The sequence below is a fragment of the Camellia sinensis genome, chromosome 11 (assembly GCF_055761805.1).
Source record: "Camellia sinensis isolate YWXY chromosome 11, ASM5576180v1, whole genome shotgun sequence".
Lineage (NCBI taxonomy): Eukaryota > Viridiplantae > Streptophyta > Magnoliopsida > Ericales > Theaceae > Camellia > Camellia sinensis.
In genome coordinates this window covers 127,383,336-127,411,251 of record NC_138971.1, presented here as the reverse complement: position 1 = coordinate 127,411,251, position 27,916 = coordinate 127,383,336, and the positions used below count along the sequence as shown (strand labels likewise).

The 27,916-nt window shown below is 34.9% G+C and overlaps 2 protein-coding genes across 3 annotated transcripts; one reads left to right on the top strand and one right to left on the bottom strand.

The window, feature by feature from the left end:
• Positions 1–24: 24 nt before the first annotated feature.
• On the top strand, positions 25–2,084 carry MEF21 (mitochondrial editing factor 21). The gene has a single exon (XM_028266506.2). The coding sequence runs from the start codon at positions 429–431 to the stop codon at positions 2,061–2,063; it is 1,635 nt and encodes a 544-aa protein (XP_028122307.2). The 5' UTR covers positions 25–428; the 3' UTR covers positions 2,064–2,084.
• Positions 2,085–2,277: 193 nt separating this feature from the next.
• On the bottom strand, positions 2,278–7,978 carry LOC114319484 (uncharacterized). Of its 2 annotated transcripts, XM_028266509.2 has the most exons (3): positions 7,561–7,931; positions 5,505–5,843; positions 2,278–3,133 (listed from the first exon to the last, which is right to left on the bottom strand). In XM_028266509.2, the coding sequence occupies exons 2-3, from the start codon at positions 5,536–5,538 to the stop codon at positions 2,457–2,459; spliced, it is 711 nt and encodes a 236-aa protein (XP_028122310.2). In that variant the 5' UTR covers positions 5,539–5,843; positions 7,561–7,931; the 3' UTR covers positions 2,278–2,456. The 2 variants fall into 2 exon arrangements, with proteins under 2 accessions (XP_028122310.2, XP_028122308.2); XM_028266507.2 differs by lacking the exon at positions 5,505–5,843 and having other exon boundaries at positions 7,561–7,978.
• Between the last annotated feature and the right edge of the window lie 19,938 nt (positions 7,979–27,916).

Here is a 27,916-nt window from a genome sequence, read left to right as displayed (position 1 = left end):
CATGTTTATGATAGAATTGCCTAACAAAAGATTCAAATCCAATACATTCCAGTCTTGAAAATATTCAAAAACCCACATGCTTTGAAACTTGTGGAAAGTAATTCATTGGGTTTAAAATTTTTTACTAAAAACAAAAAATAAATGAAAAATAAAAAATTAAATTTTCAAAAAATTAAATTTAAAAAATTGAAACCAAGGTGGTACTTGGGGATTACCCTGCTGCAACCATCAACGAAACAAACATTTCTTTCAAGCATTCTATCAAACACCTCACAACCCATGTCCATTCTACCTCACTTCCCATACAAATCTATAAGGTCATATCAAACCCATATCCCATTTTCAAAATTCAAACGCTTGAGCTTCCATTCTTTATGAACACTGACAAAATCTTTTAAACATTCGAGTGTTCAAAACAAAGATTGTTGATGGCTGAGAAAATGGGTGTCTTGACCATCAGAGGGTTGGAAGATATGTTTGCACCTTTGTTGAAGAAGTGGATTGGAATGGTGAGATTAAAGAAAATACATGCCCAAATGGTCAAGTTCTCACTATCACAAAGCAGCTTCTTGATTACAAAAATGGTGGATATATGTGATCAGAATGGTGAAATAGAGTATGCAACTTTGCTCTTCAATCAGATGGTTGAGCCAAATGGTTTTTTGTACAATGCAATGATCAGAGCTTATACACATAGCCATTTATATACAACTACAATTTTTGTTTACAAGCAGATGTTGGGAAACCCACAAGCTAAAGACACCATTTTTCCTGATAAATTCACATACCCATTCCTGATTAAGTCCTGTGGAGGTCTTGTGTGTCTTGATCTGGGAAACCAAGTTCATGGGCATGCATGTAAATTTGGGCTGAAATCTAATACTATAACTGAGAATTCATTGTTGGACATGTATATAAGATGTGATCATTTGAGTGATGCACACAAGTTGTTTGATGAAATGAGTGAGAGAGATGTGATCTCATGGAACAGTCTCATCACTGCGCATATTAAATTGGGCCAGTTGAGAAGTGCAAGAGCAATATTCGAGGAAATGCCAGACAAGACGATCGTCTCGTGGACCGCAATGATTTCGGGGTACACCCGAATAGGGTGTAATGCCGAAGCGTTAGATGTTTTTAGGAGAATGCAAATGGAAGGACTTAAACCCGATTGGATCAGCTTGATTGCTGTTTTGCCGGCATGCGCGCAATTGGGAGCTCTTGAACTTGGAAAATGGATTCACTTCTATGCAGAGAAAAACGGGTTTTTGCAGAGGACTTGTATATGTAATGCTTTGATTGAAATGTATGCAAAATGTGGAAGCTTAAACGAAGCTTGCCAACTGTTTGATGCAATACCTGAAAGAGATGTGATTTCATGGAGTACAATGATTGGAGGATTGGCAAACCATGGCAAAGCTCGTGAAGCAATCAAGCTGTTTCAAGACATGCAGAGGGCAAAGATCGAACCAAATGAGATCACTTTTGTTGGCCTTTTATCAGCTTGTGCACATGCTGGTTTTTTGGATGAGGGATTAAAGCACTTTTATTCTATGAAGAAAGATTATGACATAGAGCCTGGGATTGAGCATTATGGTTGTTTGGTTGATCTCCTTGGTCGTACAGGGCGCATTGAACATGCACTCGAACTCATAAAGGACATGCCAATGAAGCCAGACTCAGCGATTTGGGGTTCTTTGTTGAGTTCGTGTAGAACTCACTGTAATCTTGAAATAGCCGTGGTAGCGATGGAGCGTCTTCTAGAGTTTGAACCAGACGACACCGGGAACTATGTCTTACTCTCCAATATTTACGCAAACCTTGGGAGATGGGATGGCATGTCAAGGATGAGGAAACTCATAAGAAGTAAGAGCATGAAGAAAACACCAGGATGTAGTCTGATAGAAATCAACAATGTTGCGGTTGAATTTCTATCAGGGGATGATTCTAAACCATATTCACAAGATATCTATTGGACTCTAGAGCTGTTGGCTTTGCATCAGAGAAAATCGTGCAATTTGATTGAAATTGTACCTGAGGATGACAGTGAAAATATGCTATAAAATCAAGAGAAATCTTGCACCTTTTGAGGTTTATGTCTTCATACATGTCACGTCAAATTTGAGACAATTACCCCTATAAGGAGGGGAACCAGTACAAATCATAAACTGAAATCAAAACATGCATTCATGAAAGAAGGCTTTGTTGTTCCTTCTAGGCATTTGTATCCCCAACAATATCAGAAGATTAAACTCAATCCCGACATGCCAAACATGATTTTAGAGAGAGAGTACCTTCGGACTTTAATTCAACATAACAATTGAAATGTGTAACAAAATTGAAAAATTGCTTAAATTATCAAATACAGCAACCAAAGAGGAATCATTCAAGAACAGTGTTGGACTGTCGAATCTTGCAACGCTATAACTGACACAATATTAAATGACTTGAATATTTTACCAGCCGAGTTTCTGTGCCATGGAGAGACCACATATTACAACTATTGCATAGATACTACAATCCATGAACACTGCACCCATTACATTCTGCAACACCAAACCCGACTCCAAAGCCTTGCCTAGTTGTTCAGCGAAACCAAAACTGTCGCCTATTGAAGGGACATTATTTGCTTCTTGTTCAATCCTTTCAAAAGGTCTTTGTTTACCTAAGAGAAGCCGTGCAAGCACAATCGATATATTGGTGAGTAAAACCAGATAAAGTGGCTTGAAAAACATGATGCTCTTGATAATGCGGCTTCCCAGTATGGGAAACCCGATATAAGACAGAACCACCAAGATGGCCGCTGCTAGGGAACAATAGATGCGAGTACTCTCTGAAGCTGCAATGGCGGAACTTATTTGTTTTGGGGTGAAAATTTTACCACGATGGTGAACCAGTGGTTCAAGTTTATGCTCCGCGTTAGAAGGGGGAATCATTGAATCTTCAACTGTTGGCAAGACCCGATACACTTGTACCTTGGCATCAACTTCCCAAGAAGGACCTCTTGAAGCTTCAGTGCCTGTCTCACACTTGCGCAAAAACGGCTGTCGTCTACTTCCACCATCGTTGGCAGACTCATACTGTGGCAACAAAGAACTGGAGGATTTATCTTCATCGTCTTCCACAATTTCATCTATAGCAAGAAGATCAACGAGCAACAAGTAACAAAATCATAAATGAGTGAAGCCGAGGATAAGAAATATGTAAAAAAAAACTAGGAAAAAAAGTATGAACCTCTACTTCTTAGCCTTCACAATATGAGGTGCGAAACCAACTCCAACAAACCTTTTATCTTTTAGTAAATAAACTATACACCAGGCAATCTAAAGACTAAACCCTACAGAATTTCAAAAAATCCAACCCGCATCAAAATATAGAAATTAATCTCTCCCACTACATCTCAGCTACAAACACTGAAATATCCAAAACATGGAGAATGTCTACGTAACACACATTTTTGTTTTGGAAAATTGCATGGGAACAACTCAAAGTAATTGCACTTTCAAGGAGGAGCAAGTGAGACATGTGTCCCATGCCACAGTTTAACCTTGCACCAGGCACAGGCTCACTTGCATTTCCATGAAAGTGCAATTATTTTGAATTGTTTCCATTTAAATGCACTTTTCCCTTTCTTTCTCCCTACTACGAGACTTCTCATTCAAATTAGAACCAACTGGCAATTAGTTAAGAAAACTTCCCCTGCAGCTCAAACTTTATCCAATACCCATATTTCTAAAACAAATTGTATAATAATTTAAACCAATAGAAATCTTCCTTCCAGTTACAGTACCCAGGTTTATATGAAAAATCCCCTACCAGACCCAGCGCATAATTTACCTTAAGTATGATATTTAGCATACAATACTCCGAAGAAGCTAAATTCAGTTACTAAAGAGGTTGGAAGCATTAAGCGAATTAACGTCAATAAAAAAATAGATTCTCCTGACAAGAAAATACAAATGCAAAAAGCTGAGTAACCCTTTACCCGTGCTGAACATCCGTTATTTGATTCTTCTCAAATGAAAATACAAATTTAACCAGACACTTGTCGATATGGTGCAGTATTGTTAGATTCTAAAGCTTTATAAAAAAAAATTTCTCTCTGGGACATTGCTTAGAAAAGAATGAAAAGAATTATTTGACCTACCCATGAGTGAGGTAGAGGTCATGTATATATAATAGATTTATGATACAATTTAGAAAATGATATAAATAAATAAACAATACTAAATTAGTGATTGACATAATCACAGATTATATACATAATACTAAAAATAAAAAAATTCTACGCGCTCTAATTTCTATATTCAACACTAAGTGCTGTGTTTTTTAAGGCAACAAGGCATCCGGAGGTCTAAGCACGAGACAATGGCTTCGTCAAAGCAAGGGAAACACTAAGGATGTTTTGGGGGCAAAATCCTCTTTACCCCTTGTGATTTGACCCCAGAGCACCCTCTCTCACATCCCTCCACCACCACCCCTTCCACTTGAAGCAACAAATCCGCTGGGCACAAATAATATGAAGAACATGATAGTAACTAGAGATTAAAGGTTGTACTAGATCTACTGCTCTACTGATCAGGACATCACTGCAATCATAGCATAGGTTACTTGGTCAACTGGATGTTATCTCCAAGTAACACCAGATCCGTAGCCTGGTCACATTATGTGAACTTTGGAGACGACTCAATTATCTCACAACATGTTGGGTTCTTGTGTACAGGGTTCTCACAATTGGTTTTTTGTGGTATATATATTAAAATCTCAATATTTGTAAATTAAATTTTTTATATTGAGATTTTAATGCGTGTGTAGAAAATTTAATCAATTACTGGAGCTATTATGGTGGTTGACTATGCTGGTGGTGGGTTGATAGTGTTAACTGCGTACTTTTATCCCAAACCATGTGAGGGGTTTATGGCTATATTTCAATGACAGAAGAACAAGCAAAGTCACAAATGGGTAAATGGCTATATTCCAATGACAGACGCATAAGCCAAGTCACAAATGGGTAAACAAGTCATAAGGGGGTAAAGAAAATTTTGACCATATATTTTTTAGAAAATATATAATATAGATAAAACTCAATAATTCTAAGCAAATATGATGCATCCAACTTCCAAATAGGGAGTACTAAAGATCCAAAAAAAAAAACATGAAACACCCAATAAAATCCAACATTCCAAACACCAATATCCAACAAAAATATAAGACACCCAATAAACACTAACATTGAAAACATAAAAGGGAAAAATAATTGATTAATTACTCAAGAATTAATTTTGTTCCAAGTAGTTATCCAAATTCTGTACCCAGCAAAGGTCAAAGTGCAGAAAAAGTTTTTAACTTCACCAAAAAAATAAAATAAAAATATAAAGACGCAACTCCTAGCCATAAGCTAATAGCTAGTGTGCATGCAACATCATATGTTTATTAAGACTCGAGATAGATGACTGTGATCAAATTAAAATGAGTAAAAATAAATAAAACACCGCCTCAAGCACCTCGACATCTCCTCACTGAAGTTGCTTCAGGCATCTTGAGGTGCTTGCCTCACCTCACTTAGTCATGCTTCTCGAAACATTGGCTTGGTGCAATGCAACAGTAAAAGCTTTTTTGTCGGGGTGAAATGGTTGAGTCTAAAGCAACAATTTTGTGCAGTGATCAGCGTTGAATCCTAAACTTCGAACCAATCGCTTCTTTCTCAGTATGGAATTTTAAGGCTAGGAGTTGTTTGGCATCCCCTACTTTAGCACATCTTTTTATCTTATTTGGGTCACATCACCACTTATTTAGGTCACATCACCTCTTTACCCAATGAAGCACAGACACCTCTCTAGAGCCTGCATATAGAACGAGGATTGAACAACTTGAAATAGTGTCTTTGCTTTTAAACCAGTCTGGCCAGAAATTTAAAAGCCAAAACATGGGAGATGTTCAACATCAAATTGTATCTAAATATGTTTTCTCCACCATAGACCCCCTAATGACCATAATCACCATGAAAAACAAATTTTACTGAAGATTACTAGTATATACTATGCTTATGAGAGGACATCATTCTTTGTATCCAAGGGAGGAACCAAGGGAGGTTGGAGGGGCCATGGCCCCGCCTAAATTAAAATAAAAAAAAACCTTTTTAAGTATACATTATGTTATAATACACCAAATAGCCGGCCAAATATTTTTTTTATTATAGAACATGTGTCTAGAAAAGTAGATCAGGCATCTTGTGTACAGAAGTGCGGTGCCACTCATAAAAGTAAAAATGTCTTTCCATCATATGCACATTGAATAAATACTTTAGTTTTTTAATAAAATAAAAAAAAAAAAAAAAAACTAATACAATAATTTCATATTTCAATTAAAGTACATGTGATAAATTTAAATTATGAGCTTAATTTTTGTGAACAAAAAAAATATAGGAATTTGATTATGGTGCTATAATATAAATATTTTTATTCATGTTTATTATTATTTGAATTTTTTGAATGACAATTTTGACAAATCAATAAAAACTCAAGTACTTGATTTTCAATCAAAATATATAATTGCATTGATCATGAAGTCAATAAAAAAAAGAAATTTATTTGTGTTAACTTAATTCTTTAAAAATGATTTGATCCTCTATATAGAACTCCTGGTTTCGCCCATAACTAGATCAACAAATTCAGATAAAAGTATCATTTCAGTTCACTTCGCAATACTCAATTGTGAAATTAAGCTAACAATTTGTAAATTACACATGCATATGTGCGTATACATATATATATATATATATATATAATCCATAATCTATATGTATGTGTAGACTGGATTAACTTAATTCTTTCAAAAGGATTTGGTCCTCTAAATAAAATCCCTAGTTTTGTCCCTGTTTAGATCAACAAATTCAGATAAAAGTAACATCTCAGTTCACTTTACAAATATCCAATTGGGAAATTAAACCACCAATCTAAAAATTACACATGCATATGTTAAACACACACATATATATATATATAGTTTATATGTATGTATACATAGACTGGATTAAATCCTCAAATGTATGTATAAACTGGATTAACTTAATTCTTTAAAAATGATTTGGTCCTCTAAATAAAACTCCTAGTTTTTTCACCCCTATTTAGATCAACAAATTCAGATAAAAGTAACATCTCAGTTCCCTTTACAAATATCCAATTGGGAAATTAAACCAACAATCTAATAATTACACATGCATATGCTATACATATAATATATATATATATATATATTATGTATGTATATATAGAGTGGATTAAATCCACAAATGTATGTATAAACTGGATTAACCTAATTCTTTAAAAATGATTTGGTCCTCTAAATAAAACACCTAGTTTCACTTCACCCCTATTTAGATCAACAAATTCAGATAAAAGTAACATCTCAGTTCACTTTACAAATACCCAATTGGGAAATTAACAAAACATATATATATATATATATATACATCAAATCTACAATCATATAGATATATGTATAAAATGGATTAAATACAGAAATGAAAACAAATTAGTGGGGGAAAAAAAGTGGGAGTACCGAGGTGGTGATGAGAGAGATGGGAATCGTGATGGTGAGAAAGCGAGGGAGGACAAGAAGCTGTATGAGAATGGTGAGATTCAGGGGAAGTTGATGAAGAAGAAGAAGAAGGAAGGGTTTGGATTCGACCGGTGATGAGCGCCAAGCGGTCCGAGCCTCTGTCGGCGATGCGCCGTCGTCGTGCATCTCTGCTGCTCGTCGCCATTTCCAAAAATTCCAATTCGAGAGAGAGAGAAGGGTTTGGATTGAGAATGAGAATGAGAATGAGAATGAGAATGATGATGATGAGTTTGGTTTGGTTTGTGTATTCGGAGGTAACGACAATGGCGTCTATCCAATACCCAAATCTGGGTCTCCCCTGGATCGCTCCCGACTGCCTCTCTCTCCACCGCCTATTTTATATAAGAATAATTAGTTCAAAATTTTGTGAGTTCAAATGGCTTAAAATGACGTCGATTTCACAGATTTTGAGTGTAAAACGATATTGTTTTGACAAATTTGAGTTTGAGTAATTTAAACTATAAAATTTTGAGGTGCCAAATATTTTCTTTTATATAATTGGGTAAATCACAAATACATATCACATTTGTTTGAAATATAAATTATTGGGGCATTTTCCTAAATAAGTCAAAATACCAATTCAATTCTCAAACTAAGCCTAGTTTTGAAGGAATTGTCAAAATAGGCTAAAACGTGGTTCACAATCACGCTTTCAACGTGTGCACGCCTGTCTCGCGTGAAAATTAGGAAGTCTTAAAAGCGTGGTTACAAAAGGCGCTTTTGATTAAGAAAGTGCGGTTACAAAAGGCGCTTTTAAATTTTTTTTTTCTTCTGAAATGGCTATTCTGAACCATGCTTTTATCCAAAAAAAAAATTTTCTTCTGAAATCGCTTTTCTGAACCACGCTTTTATCCAACAAATTTGTCTTCTGAAATTAATGTTCTAAACCACGCTTTTATCTAAAAAAAAAATTTCTTCTGAAATCGTGGTTATGAACCACGCTTTTAGCTTAAAATTTTTTTCTTCTAAAAGCGCGGTTCTGAACCACGCTTTTTGGCAAAAAAAAATTTTAGTTTCAGTTTAACTGAACTCTGAAGAAGAAATTTTTTTTTTTCGGTTTTTTTTTTTCTGTTGTCATTGTTTTGGTGATAATGTATTTCAGAATAATTTTTTGGGTTAAAATTGTTTTACTAAAACCGTTCTCATGCTAATTTTTTTTCTTTTCTTTTGTCTTTATTTTGGGTTAGAATGTGTAATTCAGCATTTTTTTTTTGGCTTGACTAAAGTAAATTTATTTTGTTTTTTCTTGTGTTTGTTTTGGGTTAGAATGTAATAATGTAATTCATAAATTTTTTGAGCTTTAGTAAAGCCGTTTTGATGTAAATTTTTTTTTATTTTATTTTCTCTTTGTTTTGGGTTAGAAGGTGTTATTCAGTAATTTGTTTGGGCTTTAATAAAGCCGTTTTCATTTAAATATATATATATTTTTTCTTTTGTCTTTGTTTTGGGTTAGAAGGTGATAATGTAATTCATAAATTTCTTTTTGCTTTACTAAAGCCGTTTTCATGTAAAATTTTTTATTTTTTTATTTTTTTCTCTTGTCTTTGTTTTGGGTTAGAATGTGTTATTCAGAAATTTGTTTTGGCTTTACTAAAGCCATTTTCATTTAAATATTTTTTTTCTGTTGTCTTTGTTTTGGGTTAGAAGGTGATAATGTAATTCATAAAACCTTAAGGAAAAAACACATAAGTCTCCCACAAAAATACATAGGTAGTACAGACATAAGTCTCTGACAACAATACATTTTGGACACCATGAGCTGAACACACAATACATACATAAACATAACAGTTAAACAGACAAATATTAGCTAGACAATCTGACAAACTCATTACGGAAACACTTACTCTAACACAGACATTACATATTAATGCATGACCTAATATTGCCGAAGTGTAGACATTAACACCTGATTCGCGCTTAAATCTGTAGGTGGCTTAGAGTCTGAATAATTCGAAAGCTCAGCGTCAGAGACAAACTCAGGATCCTCCATGACACCCTTGATAGCCGCATCATTTGGTTATGTTCTGTTCTTCTAGGCATCCTTCTTAACTATGTATAGTTGCATATCGCGGGCTAACCTACGACGCATTTGAGAAATCTCACGTTGTAGTCTTTCACGTAGTCGATCAACATTATCAGGATCTTCCTTTTGGATCTCAACAGAACGTGCTTTTGGCACCTTCAATCGATTTTCCCAACATAATCTTTCCATTTGTACTCGCTCTATAAATAGTGCGGGCCATTTCAGAAGTCTAGCGTTTGCTAAACCATATCCTGTTTGATGATCTGATGGTTCCTTCACCAAACCACATGGATCTCGATAGTACTTGGGCATGACAAAATATCGCTTCCCAAACCTATCATGATAAGCACAAGAGGCATCTAACAAAGTAAATGGTGTTTCATCTTCAGCATCGCCACTTCCCCTTTCCCCTCCTCGTCGTGAACTGTCACCCCTTTGCAAGTTCCTACCACCTCTGCGATTCCCACTCCCTCCCATGAACCATATAGCCATGCTAATTTTTTAAAACAAACGAATGATAATTTCGTAGGGCGAAATGAGTTGTAAGGTTGTGTCTTTACCTTTAGTCGTTTATATAGTTGGTTATGAACAGCTTTAGAAAGATGCCCCTGCATGACAATCCCACATATACGAACAAGGTATGAGTTGTTAGTAGAATAAAAAACAGAGAAAAGGAAATACTGTGTACCAAGTCACGTGACTTAACAATCCATCTGCATATACCGACAAAGTAAGGGCATGCTCACTGTAAGGTAAATAAGTTAATTCACTATTGGCATGTGACTTTCTGAATTGAGAATCACTGTAATAAAAATATTGAGCAAAAAATCGATAAAACCAAAGCCTGTGCACCAAGTCACATGACTTGACAGTCCATCTGCATATACCGACAAAATAAGGGCATGCTCACTGTAAGGTAAATCTGTGAATTCACTGTTGCCATGTGACTTTATGAATTGAGAATCCCACATATATCAATAAGAGATGAGTTGTCACTGTAATAAAAAAATCGAGCAAAAAATCGAGAAAACCAAAGCATGTGCACCTTGACAATCCATCTACATATACCGAGAAAATAAGGGCATGCTCACTGTAAGGTAAATCAGTGAATTCACTGTTGCCATGTGACTTTATGAATTGAGAATCCCACATCTATCAAATTGGTGTTGAGTTGTCACTGTAATAAAAAAATCGAGCAAAAAATTGAGAAAACCAAAGCATATGCACCAAGTCACATGACTTGACAATCCATCTGCATATACCGAGAAAATAAGGACATGCTCACTGTAAGGTAAATCAGTGAACTCACTATTGTCATGTGGCTTTCTGAATTGAGAATCCCACATATATTGATAAGAAAGGAGTTGTCACTGTAATAAAAAAATCGAGCAAAAAATCGAGAAAACCAAAGCATGTGCACTAAGTCACATGACTTGACAATCCATCTGCATATACGGACAAAATAATGGCATGCTCACTGTAAGGTAAATCAATGAATTCACTGTTGCCATGTGACTTTCTGAATTGAGACTGTAATAAAAAATGAAGCTTATGTAGGCAATGTTGTGTTTCACTTAGTTATGCATCATTCGTTGTTACGACCAAACATTCGTGTATTTCATTGAAAAGTATGACTATTTGAATTATTTGTTGTCATTTGGGTGCAAGTCAAGTTTCTTACATTTTTGGCCTTGCGTTGATTGCTATTCTATTTTAAGAGAATCGTCAATTTTTTGAAAAAAGCGCAGAAAACAATCTGTTTGTGTATAATTAATTGTAAATAGTGATTTTCACAAGCAAATCAAGTAAAACCAATTGGGTTTTAAATTTAGTTCCCCAACTCGACCAACCACTTGGCTTTGAGCTTGTTTGTCCAGCCCCCCAAGTTTAGTTATTTGTCAACCCCCCATTCCTTACCAGAGTCATCATTTTGACTGGACTTCCAGGAATTTGAAGGCGACTCTTTCTTCTTTCCTAATGGAGATTGAAATTCTTTACGTACAGGATCCCTATTTCACGAGCCCCAGTTAAGGGAAGCTTTTCACCGAGCTACATGTTCTGTTTTATGTGTTATTCAAGGCGGTAGTTTGTTTGTATGAACTTTATTAGTCCCCCAACTGGACCAACCACTTGGCTTTGAATTTGTTTGTCCAGCCCCCCAAGTTTAGTTATATGTCAACCCCCTATTCCTTAACAGGGTCATCATTTTGACTGGACTTCTAGGAATTGGAAGGCGACTCTTTCTTCTTTCCTAATGGAGATTGAATTTTTTTACGTACAGGATCCCTATTTCACGAGCCCCAGTTAAGGGAAGCTTTTCACCGAGCTACCTGTTCTGTTTTATGTGTTGTTCAAGGCAGTAGTTCGTTTGTATGAACTTTATTTGGTCTCCCAACTAGACCAACCACTTGGCTTTGAGCTTGTTTGTCCAGCCCCCCAAGTTTAGTTATCTGTCAACCCCCCATTCCTTAACAGAGTCATCATTTTGACTGGACTTCCAGGAATTGAAAGACGACTCTTTCTTCTGTCCTGATGGAGATTGGAATTCTTTACGTACAGGATCCCTATTTCACGAGCCCCAGTTAAGGGAAGCTTTTCACCGAGCTACTTGTTTTGTTTTATGTGTTTTAAGTATTCACATAATTCAACATACATTAATCCATTCATTAATCCTGAACATTCATTAACTCATTGCAATTCAATAAAGAAAGTCATGAACTAATAAATGTGCAGTTATAAATGTAGTTATTTCATAAACTTCAGGTTCATAAAACCAATACTTGAAATACATCCGTACGTTAGATGAACAACAATATTGTCTTACACTCCAGTAACGAAGATATGAGACAACATACAAACATATATGAAAGATAAAGGTGTTTGATTTCTCATTCCTCATCTGACATGTAGTAGTCAGAGAGATATTTTTCATTGTTTAAGACATTATTTCGCTCAATCACTGTCAAATCTCTGTTGCTTGCTTCTGCCATTTCGGTGGCTAGCTGAAGCATGAAATGTCGACATCTCCGCATCAACATTCTGTTGTTCTCCTTCTTAATTCTGCTAACTGTTTTTTCATAGTCACTCACATTTCGTCTAGCCATGGTCAATGAACGACGATGAGGTACTGGTGCCCCAAAGTTACGTAGATCATTAAACAATCCTTCTTGCTCCGTTATCCTGAACGCCCATTCTGCTCGAATACCAGCATAATAATCCTTCGAACTCGAGTACTTTTCGCTCTTATAGTCATAAGTAAATGGAGGTAGCAGCCACACTTTCAGATTTCTTTGCTGGCGTGAACTTCCTGCACCTCTTGAAGACATTGTTCATAAAATAAACAAACAAATAATAATAGTAATTGTAGATATATTACTATTGTTATGACTTGAACAAACATCATATTGGGGGTGTCGCTATTTATGGACATCATACTGAGAGTTAACTAGAGATGATCTAGTGACGATAATGCATGCTGGGGCACTATGGAAGAAGTGATACCCGTGATATTATTTTTTAGCTTTTCATTTCATGCAATCCTAAGTACCCGTGACTTTGTGTACCTGTGATGTAGTCACAGGCGTGGTTGTCAGATAAAATCATAATTGTAGGCCAGAGGATGACAATGCAATCCTTTCATATTGGAGCAATGAGTTTTCAAATAAAACAACATGCAGTGAGTTGTCACATCGCCACATGAAACTATTTTTTCATGCTTACTTTTTTAATACAGTAAGTAGTCACTTGGAATTGACGATTTCAGTACAAATTGGTGTTTTCAAAAAATTATAAATGAAATTAAATGCTTAAATTTTCTTTGTTTTAAAGTAATATTCTTCATAAACAACTATGAAACAGAGTGCAAGTAAATACACAACCGTCCAACTCATTTCGACCTGCAAAACTATCGTTGTTTTTTTCACCGAAATAATAAAATGGTCACCTGATATGTAAACACGATTGGAACTTTGTAGCCTATATTTTATCTTATTTTCACTTAATGAACTTCACAGTCATCCCATTTTCTTCTCTTTGCATTTTTTGCTTCGTTTTATATTCGGTAAATTACACTTTACTCCTTCAGTCCATCGCATAATTGTTTATCAACACTATTGCCATGTGGTCGTATTCATGTGACTTAGATGAATTCTGAAATGTGAGAAAAAAATAAAGCATTTATTTGCGCTGCAGAAAATCACATGCATCACGTAATGTGAGGAAAAAAGTGACAAACTATATAAACATGGCAAAGTCAGAAAGTCACATGCATTACTGCATCACTGCATAAAGTGACATGCATCACTGCATCACTGCACAAAGTCATATGCATCACTGCATCGCTGCACAAAGTCAGATGCATTACTGCATCGCTGCACAAAGTCACATAGCATCTGAGGAAAAAACAAAGCATCCAAATTATTACGTCTGTTCAAGTCACTGGCGAGCATCATTGAAAAATGTTGGACGTATCACTGCGCCGAGTTACAATTTATTATCGTACCATACCTGCTGTGCCCTTGTGAATTATGCAATTCATTAAAATTTTGAGGGGGTGTCATAACAAAATAACAATAAATTAATAAATATGTCAATACACCTAAAAAGTAAAACAAATTTGTGAATAAATATTTCCAAAATTTTAAAAATATTTTAAAGATTTTTAAATTGTAATTTCACATTTATTTTTTAAAAAAAATTTCAGGCAGAGAAATTTGACTAATTCAGACGTTTAGTCGGTTGATCAGCTTGGTTCTTTTCTTTTTTTATAAAATATTTTTTCGAAAATTCTAGTTTCTTAATTTTCGTATTTTTTTTCCAAAGTTTTTACTGATTTTTTAAAATATTTTAAGCAAATTGACTAATTCAGACGTTTTTATTTTATTATTATTATTTTTTTATGTTTTTACTTTTTGTTTTGGAATAACAATAAATTATGCAATTCATAAAAGTCGAAGTGACAACTCCTATCAAATTGATGCATAGTTGTTCAGGTCATAAAAGTTGACGTGACAACTCTGATGCATACTTGTTTACAATAATTTCATACATACAGCTACCATGTGTATATATGGTATGAATATCGCATCATACCACAACAAAAGTTTTACAGCTATTTCGAGCGATATCATCATGAGATATACGGTGGTTGATCTATATTCAGCTATGGGTCGCTATTGGGTTACAGATGGAGATGAATTTGAATACCCATTAAATCCAAATTTGCGTTACTCACGTGCCACCGTCAATACCATGAGAGCTGAGTGGGAATTTCGCAAAACTCGAGCAAACGTTCTCGTTGAGCTATGTCGTGAAGTTAATCTTAAATTTCCTCGCCGGTTAGCCATGCGTATGACAACTGACACTCCACAGTTGTTGCAAAGGGCATTGCATCGTATCCGCGACGAGGTTAATCGCATGGCCCAACGTTTGCAAAGGTCCGGACTAATGAAGACCGCAAATGAGAGTGCCGAAGATGGGTTAATGGATGATACACACCAGTACTTCGCCTGGAGCATGGATGTTATGTATGAATCTGATATTGAGATGTCAGATGATGATGATAATGAATGAAATTGTTTGGATGAATGCCCAAACCATTTCTGTAATGCATGCAATTTGTAATGCTTATCCACGACTTATCAATGAAGGGAGATATTTCAATTGTTTTCGAATAGTTCTTGTAATTCTACCTTTACTTTCTCTCCGTTATTGTTATTTTGAAGAACGCTACTTGTAACGCTACTTGTAATTCTACCTTTACTTTCTTTCCTTTTTATTCATATTTCTTCCCACAACTATCCATTATGTAATGTTTACATTTTTTTCCCAGATTTTTTTTTTATAAAATTTTCGCTAACCTGTAGCAACACAAGTGGTCCTCCAATCTCGCTCAATAATAAAATCCTATCAATTCTTATCCTTGTTTTCCTGTTTTCCTTTTCATTTTTATGGAAATCATCAAAACAAGTAAGAATAAAAAATTGTAAAATTATGTTTTTCGAATAAATAAGTATGACACATTTACAACATCTATACAAGCTTGATTTACAAAAACTATAACAAAAACTATAAATAAAATAAACTATACACTCCATATCACACCCGCTAATGCCCTAACCTGCCCCCAGTCCCACAACCCCGACCGTGGACCTCCCTCATCGGTCTCTTGCGGTAGACTCTCTAAATATCTGGCTCCCCCAATCGTAAATGCATATCCTGTGGAGCCTGTGAGTGTGACCCCCCCTCTACTGCATGTGCTGCCCCTGATCCTGTCTGTGGCTGAAGATCGGATACTGCTGTGAGCTGTGAAACTCCATCATTTGGTGCAACTGTATCACGATCTGCAGTTGGACCTCAACCTCTGCCTCTGCTCGCACCCCGACCTCAGCCGCGACGTCCGCCACGACCAAAACCTCGGCCTCTCCCGCGCGCTCTAGGGGGGCTCAATATGGGCCTCAGCATCAACGTGGGAGATGTCAGTAAAAACTGCATCATGTGTACTCATGGTCACGGTCGAACTATCTGGTGGTGGTAACTGGGTGGGTGGGGTAACAACGTCATGCATGTATCGGGGCGGTGTCTAATCAGGGTCAGGCACATAAGGTATGCCAGTATGCTGCGTAGGAAGTACGTCGAGGGAATCTGCAGATATGTATGGGGTAGTATGTGGTGGGGTGACTGATGTCGAAGGAACTGATGTGGTAGGCGCTGAAGTGGAAGGCGTTGACGTGGACGGCGTTGATGTGTCTGGAGCAACTGCTGAAGTGTGTACACCGTAGTGGCCGTAATGCAAACGATCTCCCTGGTGGGCAACCTGGAATGCCTGGTACAATAACTCCCGGATCACTGCAACGGCCTGCAAGGCAGGCTGTCCATCACGTCTCAAATGGGCGTCCTCAACCAAGTGAAACGACCTCCCAGCTCCAGCCACCTGAACAAACATTAAGACGTATTATTAGGCTACAGTTGACTGAAAGTAAATCAAGTATGATTTTACTAATTATCTGACACATAATATGATACTCACCAATGCCTCACGATAAGCCCCAACTCCTTGATATCCAGACTTAGACACGTGGCTCGGATTCTCGACTAGTAGGTGTGTATGTCGCCGATACCACAACATATAAGAGTCGGAAGAGGAGATCACCTCATCGCTACAGTCAACCTGTACAATACTGTCCCGGCGGGCATCCCACAACTGTATATATGGCATATAAAACAGATGCTAGTCAGTGCCAGCTTGGCCACGCCTATCAGTGACGTGCAACTGCCACTCAGTGTCGAACTAATCCGGCACAGACTGCACCCGGCCAAGCTGTCGGAGGACACGATGGGGGAGATGCCATTCAACCACGTCAAAACAAATAAGTAGCACTCTCGCCATCCATATCTCCTGACCCAGTCGGCAGTAGTCGGGGAGCGTACCGAGGACCCCAGCGTAAGGCTGCCAGATAAACTACAATGATGACAAATAAATTAAATTTTGCTCGTGAACTCAAAACATATACAATTAAGAAGACAACTAAAACGCAATCAAAAAATTTCATACCTCGCCCTCGATCATCTGGTCCAGTTGGTCCCTATAAACTACCACTACGTGGGTCGAGACGACCTCATGGCCCATGTCAACCCTCCATCGGCTACCTCGCGGTCCGGTAGGCAATTGCATGTCCCCCTCACCCATAGGAAGCTCACCAGGACCAACCAGTTGCCGCCTAGAAGGGGCAATGCGAATCAATCTCTTCCATGCCCAAATCTGCAATAGTTTGAACACAATTACAATACTGATATATGGCATACAATATGAATTGATATGTAATAAAATTCTTACTGACCTGTAGCAACACAAGTGGTCCTCCAATCTCCCTCGTTCCCACCTGAGCTGCTCGACATAGCATCCTATACAACCATGCTAGAGCCGGGCTACCCCAGTTGTACTGCCCAATCTCCTTAATGTCTCTTAGCAATGGCAAGTACATCAGCTTGAGCAGGTTCTGTGACTTATCAGGGAGAAGTACCCCCCCAATAAGCCACAGAATATATGCTCGGGTATGCTGCTGTACCAACTCATCTGGAGCATGATCTGAAAGATGAGCAAACTGCTCGGCCAGCCACCTCACCCTCAGTCTACCTGCCTATAAATCTACTGGTATAGGTGCTACTCCCAATAGCTCAGCACATAGGGCTATCCACTGCTCCGTCGCGAAAGATGGGTCAACTCCAGTAACTGCTCGGCCATCAATCCGAAGACCATATAGGACGGATACGTCCTGCAACGTGACGGTGGCCTCCCCGATCAGGAAATGGAATGTATGAGTCTCTGTGCGCCACCTCTCGACGAGAGCAGTAATGAGTACGGGGTCCAGTCAAATGTGCCCGATACGATACACACCATAGAATCCCGCGCGTAATAGATACTGCAAGACTCTATGGTCCAACGGATGCTCCCACAATCCAGAATCTGCCCGACGGCATATCAACACGGTGAGTGCCTCATCCTGCACAACAGAATGACCAGTTTAAATAATAGCATTATCACGAAATATACAACACAATGCAATGTATTTTAATTGTAAGCGTAAAGTCCAACAAACGTTATTGCATACCGGACAGTCCCACATACTGTCACCCCGATGTGCCTGTCTAAACAGTGGAATCTCCTCAGGTACACGTGCCATAAAGCCTGTACAACTGAAATATTAGATCATCCATATCAAAATCTCATTTAATCATAACAGAATAACAGAAAAACTGTAATTATTGATTTTGTACTTAACGATTTAAAATACAATGAAGTAAATCTTATGGGTTCGAGAAAAGACAAATTTATGTGCCACTTACACGGAAGCAATTCGAAATTAATGATTACATTTATGGCATATTTGACAAAACTTAAATATTGATTTTGTAATGCTAAAAGTTTGAATAAATTATAAATTTTGCAAATTACATATAAAATTTGTAATTGTGAACAATGACTGCAGCATTCCAATTTTTAAAATTTTAATTTATAATAGGTTAATTTTTTAAAAATTTGTAAATTTTTTAAATTATAAAATGTGAACAATGATTGCAGCATTCGATATTAAATTTATTCAAAAACATGAAATTTTGAAATGGTAGAAGAACTGCGTGATTAAGTATAGAATCTTGTAATACATATTTCGAATCAAGTATACAGTTAAAAACTAGTACACATTTTCAATAAATTATACAAGTTTGAATAAATTATACACATTTTCAATTTTGCATTACACATTTTGAATCAAGTACACATTTTGTAATATACATTTTAAATGTACGACCCTGTTTACAAATAAAGAATTTAAAAATACATAATTAAATGATCTATTACAAATAAAGAATTTCAAAATGATATATTACAACATGTAAGTATTACATAGTCTTCATCGACCAAGTCACGCCGGACATGTTCGCCTGTCATGACCTGTCTGGTGGCACTCACTGCAACGAGCTGTCAGACGCCTGTCTGATATATCCATCTCATTCGGAATATGAGCCATAGATGTACGACCCCATTTTACTTATCGTAGACGAAGTTCATTAGGCATTAAGGTCCACTGCGGATCATCCCAATAATCTTGATGCGGTATTGGATTGAATTTAGTTTCCCAGACCCTCATGTATACAGAAAGCCTATATACTGGATCAACGTACTGGAATGGATTGTCACCGCATTCAGACATTATAGCGAGCATATGGGAACATGGATAGTGTCTTATCTCATATTTCCCACAACTACACGTGGGTTGATTCATCCACACAATCTGTCTATTGCAACCTCGTCCACGGCGAAAAGATGTTTGCATCTCAAATATACGGCGGGGCCTATAAGACAATATTGATACAAACTAATCAAGTTCATATTTTTAGGTGTAATTAACTTAACAACATAATAATAACAATTTTTTCACATTACAAACTAACCTGTCATACGATATCAACTAAAAAGTATTTCCCCTTGCGATACCCTCCTCGATAGTTTTTTTGCATCTCTCTAGGGTATTGGAACTCATTGCGTACACCTGCTTCAGCTTGGGCTCCCATCTTGTCAAAATATTTGACGAGCCGTCGAAATGTAAATTCAACCATAGCTGAGATAGGTAAATTCCTTGCACCTTTCAAGACGCAGTTGAAGCACTCTGCATCATTACTGGTCAATACCCCCCAGCGATATCCACCGTCATATGCAAGGGCCCAGTCCTCAGGATTCATCTTGTGGACCCAATTGATGGCTTCTTGGTTAATAGCCTGTATCTTATCTAAGTAACCATTACACTTTCGTCGTTGATCAGCACTCCCTACTTTCCATAGAAGTTATTTGAGCTCCTTATTTTTGAAATGTGTGTTAAAGTTACTGCAAACATGTCGAAGGCAGTGCCGATGATATCCAACAAATTGGAGCGAGGGATTCAGCCAATGCCGCCTCACAGCAGCTAAAATACTCTCAGCTCGATCAGATATCAAAGTCACTCCCTATCGGTCCATGACAATATGTTCCTTGATATTTTGAATGAAGAACGACCAAGACTCCAAACTCTCCTTGTCGACAACAGCGAATGCAAGCGGTAATATTTTGCCATTGGCAGTGACAATCGTTGCTACAAGCAACACACCAGTGTATTTATCATATAAGAATGTACCATCTATAGTTATAACAGGCCTACAATATCCAAAGCCATCGATGGCGGGTTTGAAAGACCATAAAACAAAGTGGAAGACGGTCATAACGGTTGTATGCTCGGTATATCTACGCTTCCATGTCACGATGGTGCCAGGATTAGATGTCTGCAATGCATGCATGAATTTAGGCAACTGCCTATATGATTCATCCCAATCACCGAATACCATTTTAATTGCCTTTGCCCTTGCATGCCACGCCTTATTGTATGATATACTATGGTTCATAGTCTTTTTTATATCTTCGATGACATTCTTAATTGGCATATCAGGTTCATTCTGCATACGACAATCAAATATGAGTTGGATTATCTGGGTGTGAACATTGTAAACAAACAAATATGTATATATATGTAAACATTTATTTTTTATACTAACCGCAACTTGTCCCAAAATATGAGAAGCAATGTAACTGGAGCTAATATTAGTATGGTCCCTGTTCATTCGTGGGTATAAACAATGGTGAGGACCCCTGTACTGCTTTATTTCAAAAAGCACGCAACCACCAACTGCAGTCGTGCTTGCAAGCAGACACCTAAAGGTCTCGCTTGGAGGTTACGACCTTATACTTTCGATTATTTGTTGCATGGTACAATTTCACAGCATGTAGAAGTTGCTTCTTATCAACAAAAACCATTCCTCTGTCCAACTCTGGATTTTCAGCGCTCCAGATCCGGTTACGGGGAACGACATCACGGGTACTAATGTCAAAATCACCACCCATGTGAATGTTGTCATAGAAAGGGATTTCAACTCTAGGTGGAATGGGGGCATTTTCAGGGTCAATGGGAGCCTGGGCGTCATATTCATCATCATCATCATCATCTGATCCGCCTAATAAATTTTCTTCATCACACATTTCATTGTCATCATCGTTTAGAGCGACATCAAGACCGTACATATCACTGTCAGCAAACTGCACCTCGTTCACTGTTTCAGCCATATTACCAGCAACTTCAACCGGAGTGGTATGATGGCTACATGTGGGCACATGTTGTGTATTATTGTCAAATTCATAATCATATCCACCACGTGAACTTGATTCTACACCATGGCCCTCAAATGACTGTTGTGTGTAGCACAGTGGATAACATTGATCTGATTCATATATAGGAGACTGAAACGCTGTTATGTCAATCCCATGCGTCAGCAATGTAGTGAACGGACGAGAATCCATCTGTGTCATGTTCGGGATATTGTGTACAACCTCTTTATCAATGTAGACTTTCAAACAATTTGGTGCTTGAAAACTTGCATCGATACTTAATACGATGTTCAACGCCTCATCGTCATTGATCGGTAATATCTTGTATTTGTTGTGTGCTTGTCACTGGCGATAAGGATATCTACATTTGAAGGTCAATCGGACACTTTTCCCGTAACTTGCCACCTTTGACGTAAACATCTCCTCCAAATTGCTAAGCGTGGTGCCAATTTGCACTGCATATATCCCTTTTGGCTCAGCATCATATGATACGCCTTCATCGGGATCCCGAATTATGTTTCGCCCCAGTAGAAAATAATTGGAACAATCTCCATATACTTGCTTCAATTAAGACAAAAAACATTAAAATAGCAACAATATACTTATATCTCCTTGTGCTTGTAAAAGAATTATATGAATTTTAACTCATTCAATTACAATTACTTGTGACGCAAAAACTTTATTTAAGTAATCAGCAATTGTAATCCAACAATCATTATTGATTTTTTAATTAAGATATGAGTTAAAATAATGATAATGCTTTAGATTTTTTAACTTTTTAAGAAACAAATCTTACAACACATACAAAATTAACATATGAGTTAAAAATGATTATAAATTATAAAGTAACAACATTTGTAATCATTAAATAAATATAATTGATGTAAGTTGATTTAGGTAATTGATAAATTATAAATCTAAATAATTTACATAAACTTATAAGTGTAAGTTGTTAATCTTGTTACTTTGAGTGTAGGTAAACTTATGAGTGTAGGAAAATCCAACAATCTTATGAGGTATGTAAACTTATGAGTGTAGGTAAACCTAACTTTACATCAAAGTAACAATATTTTTAATTTACCTAAATTTCTAATCATTACATAAATTATGAGTGTAGGTTGTGACTTTATATAAATTATAAAGTGTTGGTAAACTTGATTTATACATAAAGAAATTTGATTTATACATATTCGTGACCACCCTTGTAAGTAAAATATGTAAAAACGTGTTTTCAAAACACATTTTGAATAAAAATTCAAAACTAGCACTCACTCTTCTTTGTCACAGACACTCACACTCACTCTCTCTATCTCTCTCTCTGACACACACACCCACAACACTCACACTCACATCAAACATATATAATTTTTAATATATATAAATTTTTTTTTATAAAATTCAGAACAATTAATTTTTTTTTAATTTAATTTTTCTTTTGAAATAATTTATTTTTCCAATTAATTTTATTTTTTTTCTAATGAATTTTTTTTTCAAAGGTAGGGGAATAACTGCCATAAACATAAACCTCAGGGGTGTCAGTGTAATTTACCTAAATAAAAAAATTACATTTTAAGAATTAAAGTAAAAAAATAATCATTTTATATAGTTGATTATTATTTGCTATTATCAATTATTATTATATATATTTAATATTGGTCTGAATTTTACAAAATAAAATTTATATATTAAAAATTATATATGTTTGATGTGAGTGTAAGTGTTGTGGGTGTGTGTGTCAGAGAGAGGGATAGAGAGAGTGTTTGTGAGTGTCTATGAGAAACAAGAATAAGTGCTGGTTTTGAATTTTTTGTTGAATTTTTACATTTTGCTTAGAAGTGGTTATTATCCACGGGTCAACAGTAAAACCGTGGTTTGCAACCACGTTTTCTCAAGGTAGAAAGAATTATTTAACAAAAGCATGGTTATGTATAAATCAAATTTCCTTAATCAGATTTACTTTAAAAAAATAACTACTTAAAAATTTATGTATAAATAAAATTTCCTTAAAAGCGTGATTTGTAACCACGTTTTATTAATTAAAAGCGTGGATTGTACCACACTTTTAAGATTTTACAAATTGTCCGCGGGAGGGCCACAAAAACGGTGAAAGCGTGATTTGTATCCGCGTTTTGGCTTAGTTTAGAAATTCTGTCCAAACTAAGCCTACTTTGGGAAATAAATTACTATTTTGCCTTAATTTGGGAAAAGCTTCTAATTTAGGCAATGATTTAATCGTACGCATGTAAATAGTAACAATTTAAAAAATACTTATTTTCAGGATATTTTGATAAATCTTGATCTATTCAAACATTAGTATTTCGATAAACTAGACAGATATATCAATAATTTTGAATATGAAGACATTATGAAGATTCTTCTTTTATTTTTCTGTTCATATAATTTTATAGCATAATTTGTATCAAGTATTGTATTTATTCAGTGCGATTGGACAAAATTGGACAAGTCATACAAAAATCTTAAATCATAGTGTAACTTTTTCTATGAAATTATTTTTTTTTTCATTGAGTTGAAATAACTCGACTGATTTTGTATAACTTGTTCTTAATTTTTATTTCAAACATTGTTCACGTAATTTTTTAAAACTGGCGGTCCAATTAGTGAGATTTATGGACAATTAAAGAGAAGTTACTTTTATTTGCTCAAGCTTCTGCCAATAGGGACCTTAATGACAAAGTTATTTTATAGGTTATTTCCTATGAGATTATTCCCTAACTTAGGGAAATAGCCTCATACGAAATAATGTAAGAAATAACTTAGGAAAATAACGTAAGAAATAACATAAATAAAAAATTAATGAGCTCTCATAATTTTAAGCAATATAAAAAACATAACAAAAAAATTTTCGACCTGAATCGAGTCAAACTTGAGTTTCATTAATATTAATGAGCTGTCATTATGTGTTAAAAATTAGGTATGCTCCTTTCAGATCTCAAGTTGAACTCTCAGTATGTGTCATGTTTATAGGTATTAATTGAGATTTGTCGGATCTATGTGGAAGGGACGTTTGGTGTGGATTGTAAGATTAGTCGATAAATACGTAAAATGATTCAGACATCTGACTATCATAAAAAGTTATAACTTAATTGAATAAACATAATGCAGGCGCATAGAGAATAAGTCAATTGGATAATTCAAGTGGATAAAAATTATCGAGAATGACTCATTTTATAAATCAAATATTTTAATTTTTTCAAACATAATTTTTAAACAATTTTTTTTTTTTTTTATATCAAATGTTTTGATAATAGCATTTTCCATGACGACTTGAAAGGCCTCTTTTGGCAAAGAGGTAAAAAGTAATTTTTTTACTTCTAATTTTTTGTGGATCAAATTTTTTGACCTCTAATGTTTATATCAATTTTTTTGTAGATCACTTCTAAAAAGTCATTTATTTATATCAAATTTTTTGACTTCTAATGTTTTGGTAATTTTTTGGGAAAGAGGTAAAAAGGCATTTTCAATATTGTTTTTACACGTTTTTCCAAAAAAAAATATAAAATACAAAAAATTAGCTTTTAACTTATTTCCTAAAACAACCCAAAAAATTATTTCTACTAGTTATAGTGGCCTAATGATGAAGCTGAAGAGATAAGCGAAAGAATAACAAGATTCAACCATATCGACAGGACTAAGAAGCAATTAGAAATTATATTTTCAATTCAAAAAATATAGACAGGATTCACAATTCAAAATTCAAAAACCTAATTTGTAAAAAAATAGATAGGATTCACAATTCACAATGCAATAAATATAGACAGGATTCACAATTCAAAACCCAAATTCTTGAAACCATAACCCTAATTTCTGATTTCACAATTGAAAACCCTATAAAATATATTTGTAATTCACAATCACAAGAACGTCGTCGACGACCATCTTGGGTTTCACTCAGACTATTCGCGGCGAAGGACACGGCCACCCTCTCACAACTGAAAATTTTCTCCCTTTCCCCTTAAATTTCTCCTCATTTTCTTTTGACTGAACTTACTTTTCTTTTATGCTAGACATCCCCTTATACTTTCCATAATAGAGAAAGAAAAAATGATTTAATGATCAGTTGGATCTATGGACTCGGGATAATTAGTACTAGACTAACCATGACAACTTTAAACATAGTTCCTTGTAATTCAATTTTGTATGACACTGATATATATTATATGATTCTATTTTTTTTTAATATATCGTAAATATTGTTAGGCTGTGATTAATTTATTGGAATGAAAATAAAAAGGAATGGCATGATTATTCCTTAAATATGTTTTGATTAAAAAGAAAAATTTGTGGAAAGTGAAAGTGAAAGTGAAAGTGAAAGAAAAAAATAATAATAATTTGGAAATTTTGAAAGAAAGGGATAGAAAATTTTGAAATTTTAATTATAGATAATTTTTGTATAGACAAAATTAGATTTTCTTGTGTTTTGCCATTTTTTTTCCAATAAATTATAAAGTTAGTTACGATAATAATATACAAGAAAATTATTATTATTATAGATAATTATTTATTGATTATGTAAAAATTATTTGTTCCTAAAAAAAATCATATAACATTATTAAAAAAATTTAACTTATCATAAATTTCTTAAACCCTAATTTCTAAAACCATAACCCACATTTCTGATTTCACAATTTAAAACCCTAACCCTAATTGAAAAATGATTTCACATTCATCAATTCAAAACCCTAACCCTAATTGAAAAATGATTTCACATTCATCAATTCAAAACCCTAATTCAAAACCAAAACCCTCATTTCTGATTTCACATTCAATAGAAAACCATAACCTTCATTTTCTCATTTCAAACATAATATTTAATTTTTTCTAAACAGATTCAACATTCAACAGATTTCACATTCAACAGATGTCACATTGAACAGAAATCTGATTTCACATTCAATAGATATCTGATCTCACATTCAACAAATTTCACAATTATAAACAGATTTAAGATAAATATAAACCATTCAACATCCACATTCAACAGATTTCTAAACAGATTTTACAAATATAAACCCTAACCCTAACCCTAATTTAAGATTTAGGATTTCACATTCAACAGATTTCACAATTATAAACAGATTTAAGATAAATATAAACCATTCAACATTCACATTCAACTGATTTCTAAACAGATTTCACAAATATAAACCATAACCCTAACCCTAATCCTAATTTAAGATTTAAGATTTCATATTCAACAGATTTCACAAATATAAACTCTAATCCTAATTTATTATTTCTGATTTCATAACATTTTCACATTCATGAACCCTATTCTACCAACATTATACCCACATTCATGAACCCTAACCCTAATTTATTCATATTTTCACAAACACAAAAAACGCATTAAAGTAGATGACAGAAGCCATACCAACGAGAGAGAGGTACCGACAGTACTGAGAAGCAGATGGAGCTCGAGCACAGAGACAGAGAGAGAGCAGTAAGAGCGAGAGAGAGTAGTAAGAGTGAGAGAGAGACAGTAGGGAGCGAGAGAGTGAAACTGTAACAAGCGTAAACGCAAAACACGGGGCTGGGGAGATTATATATAAGTTTTAAAAGCGTGGTTGTGAATCATGATTTCACTTAATGAAAAAAAAAATGCCAAAAAACGTGGTTCAGAACAGCGATTTCAGAAGAAAAAAAAATAATTAAAAGTGCCTTTTGTAACCGCACTTTCTTAATCAAAAGCGTGTTTTGTAACCACGCTTTTAAGACTTCCCAATTTTCACGCGAGACAAGCGCACACACGTTGAAAGCGTGGTTGTGAACCACGTTTTAGCCTATTTTGGGAATTCTTTCAAAACTAGGCTTAGTTTGGGAATTGAATTAGTATTTTGGCTTATTTAGGGAAATGCCCCTAAATTATTTTTTATAATTTGAAAAATTATAAATATTTACTTTTTAAAATTTTTATTTAACAAAATTAATTAAAAAAATAAAATTTATAATTGTTATCCTATACAATAATAAAATTACTTAAATTACTAATTTAAATATATTCTAACATCATTAAAAATTATTAATTGACTTTACGATTTATTAATAAAATGGGCGGTTTGTTATTAAATTGGAAATTTCAAGGAGTGAAATATAATTTTTAGAACCACAGTACACGATTCCCATTTTAATTAAATCTCATGAGGTATATTTATAATTTGCCCTGTTTTGTTTTATTTTATAGATAAATTCTCCTCCTCTAAAGTCTTATTATTTTATTTTTAGTTAAATTACATTATTCTCCTCTAAAGGCCTCTTGTGACAATTAAGTTAAAGTTAAATTTTCAATTTTTTCTGACTTTTTTTTATCACGTCATTTTTTTAAATTTTTTGTACATTTTTTAAAAATATTTTAAAAAATTAGCTTTTAACCTACTTCTCAAAATAGGCCAAAGTTTTATAAAAGTATACTCGGTCCTCGTTTATGAATAGGCTATTCTAATAACTTTTTAGTATTTTTTTACGAAAAATATGTGCAAAAAAGTAGAAAGAGTGATGTGATAATTTATAGTGATTTTTTGACCTTTTGAATAAAATGTTTAGTCCACAAACAATGCCTTAGT

Coding starts and splice junctions, on each gene's coding strand:
- LOC114319484 (XM_028266507.2), bottom strand. CDS start 7,765: ATGGCGACGAGCAGCAGAGATGCACGACGACGGCGCATCGCCGACAGA. Junction 3,134..7,560: donor TCTCTCTCATCACCACCTCG/GTACTCCCACTT, acceptor TTCTTGCTATAG/ATGAAATTGTGGAAGACGAT.
- MEF21 (XM_028266506.2), top strand. CDS start 429: ATGGCTGAGAAAATGGGTGTCTTGACCATCAGAGGGTTGGAAGATATG.